At 38.7% G+C, this 10,159-nt stretch overlaps 1 protein-coding gene across 8 annotated transcripts in view; it reads left to right on the top strand.

Annotated features, from left to right (window-relative positions):
• UBAP2L (ubiquitin associated protein 2-like) overlaps positions 1-10,159 on the top strand; it is a 44,179-nt gene that overhangs the window by 15,330 nt on the left and 18,690 nt on the right. For all 8 annotated transcript variants that reach the window (XM_012658573.1, XM_012658570.1, XM_012658572.1 and 5 more), the window contains exons 9-12: positions 3,151-3,203; positions 5,202-5,287; positions 7,113-7,284; positions 9,835-10,033. In XM_012658573.1, the coding sequence (XP_012514027.1) occupies positions 3,151-3,203; positions 5,202-5,287; positions 7,113-7,284; positions 9,835-10,033 (510 nt within the window). The remainder of the gene's footprint in view (positions 1-3,150; positions 3,204-5,201; positions 5,288-7,112; positions 7,285-9,834; positions 10,034-10,159) is intronic.

The raw sequence follows: 10,159 nt of genomic DNA, 5'->3' as shown, positions 1-10,159 counted from the left end.
GAGAGAGTCTCGCTCTGTTTCCTGGGTTGGAGTGCAGTGGCAAGATCAAAGCTCACTGTAACCTTGAACTCCTGGAATCAAGCAATCCTCCCACCTCAGCCTCCTGAGCAGCTAGGACTACAGGTGCACATCACCATGCCTGGCTAATTTTTAAATTTTTTTGTAGAGACAGGGATCCCTATGTTGTCGTAGCTGGTCTCAAACTCCTAGCCTCAAGCCATCCTCCTGCCTCAGCCTCCAAAAGTGCTGTGATTACAGATGTGAGCCAACATGCCTGGCCCTTGCTGTTTGTTACTTTTTGAGATGAAATCTCACTGTGTTGCCCAAGCTAGTCCCAAACTCCTGGGTTCAGGCAATACTCCTTGCCTCAGCCTCCCTCCTACTTGGGAGTAGCTGAGATTACAGGTATCACTGTTTTTCTTTATGCTTTTATTTATGTAAGGGGAAGGTATTGTTTTATATCTGTTACATAAATATGGAGGATAAGCATGATAAATTCTACTAACTTTGAAGCAAAGCATATAATAATTTAAAATCCACACAAGTATGACTTCTTTAAAGCAATCACCTCAAGAGACCACTTACTCTAAAGGTGCTACTCAAAATATTTTTGAAAAAAATGGTGATGTATTTCTTTTAAATAGTCTCAGGATGTTAGATTTTTTTTTTTTTGAGACAGAGTCTCATTCTTTTGCCTGGGCTAGAGTGAGTGCCATGGCATCAGCCTAGCTCACAGCAACCTCAAACTCCTGGGCTCAAGCGATCCTCTTGACTCAGCCTCCCGAGTAGCTGGGACTACAGGCATGTGCCACCATGCCTGCCTAATTTTTTATATGTATATTTTTAGTTTTTCAGCTAATTTCTTTCTATTTTTTTTTTTAGTGGAGACAGGGTCTCGCTCTTGCTTAGGCTGCTCTCAAACTCTTGAGCTCAAACGATCCTCCGCCTCAGGCTCCCATAGTGCTAGGATTATAGGCGTGAGCCACCGCGTCCGGCCAGAAATCTGATTTCTGATTTGTAGCTGAATGTGGTGCTGCTGTCATCTTATTAGTGTGAAATGTTGGATATAGCTTCATGAATTTCCGTTGCTAATTTTCATGGTAGGAATATTTTTTCGTTTTGTGTTTTCATGATAGTGAACTTAAAATTCCCCTTTTAATTTAAAAATAAATCCAAACCTACTCTTAAAATATCCACAGGTACAGTGGGAATTATGTATTGGGGGCCAGCATTCTCCTTCACAAGCAAAGTTTCATTGGTGGTTTTTTCTTTTCTTTCTTTTTTGTTTCAGGACTTGATTTCATTGGGGTTGAGGGGTCAAATTATCCCTGAAAATTTGAAACTGCTCCTGGTATGATACATCCAGGTGCCTAACTGCCCCGGATAGTTTTGTAGCTTTTTATAAACTGAAATATCTGTGGATATGTCATTTTTCTTTCTGCTTTTTCTCTTTTTGCCTTTTTCTCTCATTTTCTATATCCACTTTTCTTTCTAAAAAGTTTGTTCATTTAATGAATGTTTGACATTTACATTGACTGCTTTCTGCTTATGTAATGGAAACCCTAATTTGTTGTTCAGAGCATTTCTATCTTACTGTTCCTTAAAGCTTCCTCAACATAGCTCTCTTTCTCAGCGATAACTATCCAGCCTGTATAGAAACACATCAAGTAGCTATCTACATTCTTCCTTTCCATCCCAGTTGACGTCACCAGAGTGCAAAAAAAAAATTCTTGAGAACCTAGATTAGATAATGTCTCACGTCACTTTTAACTCTAGGATTGCTTGTAAGTGCTAACTTATCCTAGGTTGCATTTAAGCAGGGTAAGATGGAAGTCGATGAGACGAAATTGTGGTATCAACAGAGAGGGAGAGAAGAATGTGGTTTGTAACTTGTTTATACTGAGATGAGACTTTGGAAAACATTGTCGTTATTATGTGGTTTGGGATTTCCCGGGTACAGTTTTAACATTTTCTTGGAAAGTCATTACAATGAATACATTTTCCTACAGAAAATTATTAAATGTTTAGAAGAATCTCAGATGGGTTTGTTAAGTGTTACAGTATTTCTCTTCAGTGACAATGAAATCTGAGTGCCAGACTTTCATTCTTGTAAGCTTTTTCCATTTGGAGAGAAAGCTTCAAAAGTTACTCAATATACACTATTGGTCCAGAGAAGACAGTAAGGGGTGTTCTTGTCCTTTCCACAGATGAGTTCTTGTTTCTTACTATGTTCTTTGGTTGAAGGAAAGAGTCCTGGTTCTCGGAAATTCTCACCAAAATTCCTTAAGAAAGGGCATTTTCTGTTTCTGAGAATATATGTATACATGTAGCAAATAAAGAGAATGTGGAAGGGGATTTGATGGCTTATGGACCTCTCCATAGAAACTTTATCCCAACTTTGGTGTTACCAACTTGAGGAGAGGGTACACCCCCATTGTCTGTGTCATGACCTTGGCAAGTCAGATTTCATGTTCTTTATGAGCAGGATTAGGACAGTAACTGTCATTCATTCTTGATTTTTCAGTCTTATCCATAGTCGTTTGAAAAGAACAGGTCCCTAGGGACTTTCCTTATAGTTAATCTAAACCAGTAAGATCTATAAACTTCTGCAGAGTGTGCATTTTTGATTCAGTTTATTAGATAGTTCTCATTACTCTCAGTTTGGGTTTCAGACCCACCCACTGCTCTTTGACTATCGTGTGGCAGCCGTTTGTGTTCCTTTATCACTTCTACTATCTCTCTTCAGACTGCCTGCAGTCTTTTTTGTCTTACAATCGATCAGTAGGTATAGTTTCTGTGTTCTGGTTTAAATTGGCTGCTGCCATTTCACAGAATTGATCAGTAACTCAGAGAGCTGAGGGCCTTAAAGATACTGCCTAGAGCATTGGGTTGGTGTCTGGTCCCTCCCTGCCCTGCCATGTAATAAAAACTGAAAGTAGCTTTGAAATCATAATCTTATTAAAACCCTGGTACTCTGAGGTATTCCTTTCTAAAGAGTCTTTTCCCTACCTCTGAAGCCCAAGAATTCCTTCTGATTACTAAATTCTGGTCAAACTTTTGGCGGCCAAAAATGTTAGTACGTTAATGTTTTCTGCACATGGCTTTGTACTGGCACTTAGAATTACTTCCCTGTTTTTCCATTATTTCCAGGTGCATGGAGGACTGCAACAGAGGAGTGGGGAACTGAAGATTGGAATGAAGATGTAGGTATTCCCAGATCATTCCTCACTAGTGCCTTCTATCCCTAAGTGGTGTTTAGGGATAGAAAATGGGTATGTTTCTACCCCTCAAAATTCACCCTTAAGATTCTGACCCAAAACTTTTACATCCAAAATAGTGTTCTGAGCCAGAACATTTCACATATGTTATATGAAGGAGACTGGGCATGAACAGGACTCTGTGGAACCACACTATGGAAAGGGCAAGTGCACTTGTGTAAGTCCAATATCTGATTGTCGGATTTATCCCAGGAAGAGATGGTGGTTGGGTAGGGCACCAGAAATGGAGTTAGGCAGGTAGTGCTTTAGTCACAGCTGCTGGTGGCACAGCTGCTGTTGACTCTACTTGGAACCATTCCATTATATGATTTGTGTTTAAGTATTTGGTATAAGATACTGTAATTGATTGGCAATGGATATACAAAGTGAGCATTATGGTATGAGATCCTCAAGATTACAATCAGGTTTGGCTCTGGAAGCCTTGTGTTTACCTGAAGCCCATCTTTGTAGTTGTAATTGAGATGAGTATGTGTAGAATTGGCTATCTGCCAGTTTGACTCAATTTGAAAACCTCATAGATGGATGGCATATAAATGAGCTCTGTGAATTGACTTTAGTATTACCTGAGTAAAAGAATTTTGCTGATTCCTGATTACAGTCAAGTTTTTGCCATGAATTACAGTTTTCAGTGATTATGGATAAATTCTTATTTTGACATTGTAAAATCCACTTTCCTATACTTACATGTAGTCAGGCAAGACAGCTTTTGTGGTAAGAGGAAATGACACGTCAAAATTGTTTGGTTGCAGGCCGGGCGCGGTGGCTCATGCCTGTAATCCTAGCACTCTGAGAGGCCGAGGCGGGTGGATTGCTTGAGCTCAGGAGTTCAAGACCAGCCTGAGCAAGAGCGAGACCCTGTCTCTACTATAAATAGAAATTAGCCAAACAACTAAAAATAGAAAAAATTAGCCGGGCACGGTGGTGCGTGCCTGTAGTCCCAGCTACCTGGGAGGCTGAGGCAAGAGGATGGCTTGAGCCCAGGAGTTTGAGGTTGCTGTGAGCTAGCCTGATGCCACGGCCCTCTATCCCAGGCAACGGCGTGAGACTCTGTCTCAAAAAACAACAAAAAAAATTGGTTGCCAGTCCTGGGTTTTTAAAATTTCAGATGCACCAACATCAGAGGGTGATTATTTTCTGTTTTAACTGTGCTAGACTACCTTGTGAATATGGGCAAATTCTGCTAGTTTCTGAGATTTGGCTTGTCAAAGCAGAGTTGCTTAAGCAACTTTCAGAGAATGATATATTGGAGAGGGGTTGATTCCTTGGTTTTCAGAGAGGAGATTTTAAGAAGTAAAACGAAAACAGAACAAAGCCCAAATCAACTTTTGAGTGGTAGAAAAAGTTACTCCTTACAATTGCTTACCTAATTTTGTTACCTTAGTAGTGAAAGACTAGGTGTAATAAAGTCAGTATTAAGGCAAAAATTGCATATAGTTAAAATTAACCCTGAAAAAACCATAGCTCACCAGTACTTGGGCCCTTACTATTCAAAAGCCAAAAATTCACTTTTCTTTTTTCTTCATCTTAGCTATAATCTTCCTTTTTGAGTGGGGAGAGAGTAGTGGAAGATAAATGTGGTTTGTGTAGAGGTGGGAGTTGGGAACTGTAATGGGAAAATATAAAGGGATTTTCTTTCTCTCTTTTTATGTCTAGCATGTATATTAACCTTCCTGAAAGTTCAGTGTGCATATGATGATGTGACTCCACTATTATTTTATTGGGTTCCTTGGTTCTACCTTCTCTTTAGATACTACCATTGAGCATATATATCGAAGGGGCTTGAAGGTCAATCCATTCAGGAGTCCTCAGGGTAGATAGTTTTCTCTTCATAGGGTTTTCCCTTTTACTTGATGTTGAATTCCCCTCCAAGTTTCCAACTGTAGCCTCCTGACACCAGGAGTGACTAATCCCTCTGTTTTCCAGCTTTCCGAGACCAAGATCTTCACTGCCTCTAATGTGTCTTCAGTGCCTCTGCCTGCGGAGAATGTGACAATCACTGCTGGTCAGAGGCAAGTGTGTGGTAAAATTCAGTACCTTTTTCCAAAGAGATCTGTAAGGAAGAGTGGCACTGGCTTTCATAAACTCCTGTGGTGTTGGTAATAATAACCAAGTCAACATTAGGTTCCTCTTGTATTGATTGAGAGATTTATAAGAGTTGGTACTAGTTAATCTACTGAATGGAAGGAAGTCATATGTTATAATTTTAAAGTTGATTCTCCCCCAAAATAGCACTTTAATTACATAAATCAGCCTGTCACATCACCAGCATTGACTATATAACCTGTTTTGAAGTAAGTCAGGGAAAGAATAGCTGAAAATGGAAAATGTTTTCATTTATTTCTGAATTCTGCAGAACTGCTCTGTAGCTTCTTCTCTTGCTTTATAATAATGGTCTTTGTCTGCCTGTTCCACTGAGTATAGTGATCCTTTTTTCACCCTTGGATCAGCAGGATCCAGCTAATGAACTTTTTAGAACTTGAACCTCTAGGGGTCAATGATAGGAGATACTCTCTTCTTTATTTTTAATCCCCTGAAAGCCTTTTGGATTATTTCTAGACCTGGGCATGATAGCTCTTGACTCAGAAGGCCCTAAAGAAGAAGTGTGATAGGAATAGAGTGTTAAGGATGTCATTATCAGAGGTAATGTGTGTTTTTTTCTGACACCAAAACATGTTGTTCTGCAATTCTCTAATACCAACTGCGTGTTCAGCAATTCAGTTCTGACACCACCCAGAGTTAGCACAGACCCCACAAGTTGAGGGTTCAGTTCCATAAGACTACCCCCACTTCAGAAGTCTGCCAACCAACTATAAATTTAGAAATTCCCATGACCCCCTTGTCACGTTTGATAATTTACTACAGTGACTCAGAACTCGGGGCGGGGGGGGTACTTACTATTACTGGTTTATTGTAAAAGCACAACTCAGGAACAGCCAAATGGAAGAAATGCATAGGGCACGGTATGGGTGGGTGGGCACACAGATCTTCCATGTCCCTTTCAGGTATCCTGAAGCTCTCCAGATCTCATTGTTCAAGAATTTGAATTGAAGTCCCATTAACTAGACTTGATTGATGAAATCATTGGCCATTGAACTTAATAACTACCTCACCTCCCCTGGTGTTGGGTGGGGTTGGAAGGGCCTGAAAGTTCCAGGGCTCTCTGTGGCCAGCCCCCATCCTGACGCTATCTAGAGACCCTCTCTACCCTGGGTCACCTCATTTGCATAAACTCTGGTATGGTTGAAAGAAGCTTGTTTTGAATAACAAAGGACACTATCACTTAGGAAGTTCTAAGTGTTTTAGGAGCTCTGTGCGATGAACAAGGTAAAGCCCAAATACATATTTTATTATCCTACAGGTAACTTGAAATTTTTTCAAAGTTGAGGGTAAAAAATCTTTAAAACCCTCCCTATTCTAAAGCCATTTTTAAAGATACCAGAGTCCTGGTATAATGATTCTATATTAAAAATTGGTAATGACAAGTATTTAGTGTTAAAATCATGGGTAAGTGTTTGTAAATTTTGGCCCAATTATTGAACTTCCATATTAAAACTAGCATTTGATATTTCATTAAATTAATAACTTCGCTAAAATAAAAAATTTAAACAATCATTGTTAGCAACATTATGGAATTCAGCTGGATGCTGTAGTGGCCCTTATGTATTAGTTATTTTGGTAAATTAAGCATTTTGGGGCTTTTTGTTTCTGAGCCCACTTAGAGAAGTACCACCAGTAAGTGGCTTCATTTTGATCTAACTGTAATCTAAGTCAGGTGTTGGGGAATGCTGGAACATTCAGTGATTATTCATCAAGATCCCTTCCCTTTGCCACTAGAATTGATCTTGCTGTTCTGTTGGGGAAGACACCATCTTCAATGGAGAATGATTCATCTAATCTGGATCCATCTCAGGCTCCTTCTCTGGCCCAGCCTCTGGTGTTCAGTAACTCGAAGCAGAGTGCCATATCACAGCCTGCTTCAGGGAACACATTTTCTCATCATAGTATGGTAAGTAGGAAACATGGTTTATTCTAATCAATCAAACCTTCCTGCTAGCACACATACACAGTCATTCCTTCCAAAGAGAGGTTTGTGGTAGGGTGAAGTATCCTCTTGGTCTTAAGCAGTCTTTGGTATAGAGATGCTGAGTTGGGTAGTAGGGGATAGCTCTAGGAGAGGAGTTAGCTTTTGGACAGACTGGATCTTCTTATAAAAAACTGGATCTTCTTATACAAAATGAGTTAACACCATTTATTGGATACTCTCTGTGCTGAACACTGCTGTTACTCCTAAAGAGAGAAAATCAATGGCACCAACTTGTCAACAAATTTTAATCCTTTTGCAATACTAATCAACCTTTGGTGAGAGATTGTAGCAATTCCCCATTTCTTAATGGAGCAGAATTGCCTTATATATTTACTTAAACCAGACGTTTGCAGAGTAGGCTTCTAAAAACCAATGGTCTTCCGAAATCTGCCACTTATTAGCTGTGTCTCCATTTCTCTGTAAATGGGGATGAGAGTGCTTGCTCTTCTATTTTGCAAGGCTATACAAATGTGGTGTCAGTAATGGTATTATAAATAACCTATGACACATGGTTTGTTGACTCAGAACATTTAAAAAATCCAGGGTCATAAACTACATCAAAGAAATCATTTAAGCTAAACAAAGATGATACAAGTATTAATTTTCTTATAGTCAGTAAGCCCTAAGAAGTACTGCTTTTTTTTTTCTCTTTTTTCTCTCTTCTGTGTGTTTATTTTTTGGTGGAGGGATACTAAAGTTTTAAGAAGTAAGCAGACCATGTGTGTGCATATAATTTTATTTTTGCAGTTGTAATTATTTTAACTAGAAAATTGCTGAGCTAGCCACTAATCCAGAACTCTTGTCATTTTTTAACTATTGTCTTAGAATGGTTTTGTGTTAATTTAGTAGTGGTTGATGTTCTGCCACATAGGAAAGGTAGCATGAGAGGTCGGGGAGAGAAGGGGAAATGAAATGTTAGGATTAAACAGCAAAAGAGGAAAGAAAATAGGACAAAGGTCATAAGAAGGTATAGTGAAGATCAGGAAGTAATTACTAACCACTAAGATACAAGATTGGAAAATGTGGTTAAGTGCTCTCTTTTAATTGCTCTCAATGTCTGGAATTAGGATTTACAACGAAATCAAAATTTTGATATCAAAAAGATGTTTTCAACATGATTCCATTTTACCTTAACATTCTATTTAATATGTACCACCCGATGTGTTAAACTAAATAAAAATACTATTCTGTTTTTTTCGTTACCTGTATTAATCAATGTTATTTAATGGTTCTTTTCCACTGAGAATGTTGGAGGATTAATTTCCCTTAAAATTTAATAGATCTAAAGAACATAGGAGTTCCTCTGTTTTTGTGTATAATACAATAAACATTAGGTAATTTTCTTTGTTTTTAATATCACACTTTGCACTTGAAGAATATTTGATAATCATTAGCTGTGTGAGATCATCTCTATGCCACAGACTTTGAGGTTTTCGTTTGTGTAATCTTGGGATATAGACTATGGTGGGAAAAGTTTTATCTTAAGTTGGATGGACTGGTTTTGTGTAAGAAAGCAGCACTGTTTGATGAGGAGGAGGAGGAGGAGATTGTTAAACAACTACCTAAGAAAGATTAGATTTAATGTCCTTGGAGGTTTTTTAGACTAGTCAAGGCCACATAGTTTATCTTCTGGACTAGGCTGATAGTTTTGTTTGGTAGTGGGTAACGGGGGGAATTCCCCAGAAGCATTAAGAGAAAATTTTGCTTGGTTATCATAAAGTGATTACCCTGTAGAACTTGTATATACACAGAGGAAACAATCAAATCCTACTGACTTGTTATTTGACTATCTAGTGCAGAAGTTGGGATGGCCTGTTAATTTTTCTTTCTTGCTTCTGTGTTAGTTATTAGCAGCACTGAGATGAGGCTCCATTTAGTTTTTGTTTCTTTTGAAGTTTAAAAAATTTTCTTTTTATTTACCACTTCTACATGATGATGGATCTTATAAAAATTTACTTTAGACATTAAGGTCCTTGCCCCTTTCATTAAATAACTGAAATTACCTTTATGTTAATTTAATAATCAATTATTTGTTGATTTAAAAATGTAAAAGAAAGGGAAAACGCTGCAGTCAACAGAGCTTTATCCCTGAGGAGGAGGGAGGAAGAAATGATGGTATGAGTTTTAATGGCTCTCATTTTTTTTGAGTGTTTATTACTATGTGCTATGCATGTATTAAGTGCTTTAATATATTATTTAATCCTACAACTTTATGAGATACTACTTTTATTCCTAGTTTCAGATGAGGAAACTGAGGCAAAGAGAGATTAGAAGTAATTTTTCTAAGATTACATAGCTGGGGTTTGAATCTAAGTCTGACTCTAGATCTTATACTCTGATGGACTGTGCTGTATACTTAGTCTGGTAGCATTCTTTATTTGTCTGATCTGTGCTGGCTCTCAATCTGGATAAGTGTCTTTCTGACCAAGGTTACTGGCTATAGATTTCTCTCATCTCTTTGTTGATCTACAGGTGAGCATGTTAGGGAAAGGATTTGGTGATGTCAGTGAAGCTAAAGGCAGCAGTACCACTGGCTCCCAGTTCTTGGAGCAATTCAAGACTGCTCAAGCCCTGGCTCAGTTAGCAGCTCAGCATTCTCAATCTGGAAGCACCACCACCTCCTCTTGGGACATGGGCTCGACGACACAGTCCCCATCACTGGTGCAGTATGGTGAGAAGATGGAAAATGGTTTGAATCCTTTAAGCATACTGTCAAGTGGCTGGTGGGGGAGGGGGTGGAGAATGTGTCCTAAAGTGAAAAGATGGGCAGCCAACTGCCTAGTTTCCCACTTTGATT

The sequence above is a fragment of the Propithecus coquereli genome, unplaced genomic scaffold (assembly GCF_000956105.1).
Source record: "Propithecus coquereli isolate 6110/MARCELLA unplaced genomic scaffold, Pcoq_1.0 Scaffold59, whole genome shotgun sequence".
Taxonomy (NCBI): Eukaryota; Metazoa; Chordata; class Mammalia; order Primates; family Indriidae; genus Propithecus; species Propithecus coquereli.
This window is presented reverse-complemented; position numbering and strand designations above follow the sequence as displayed.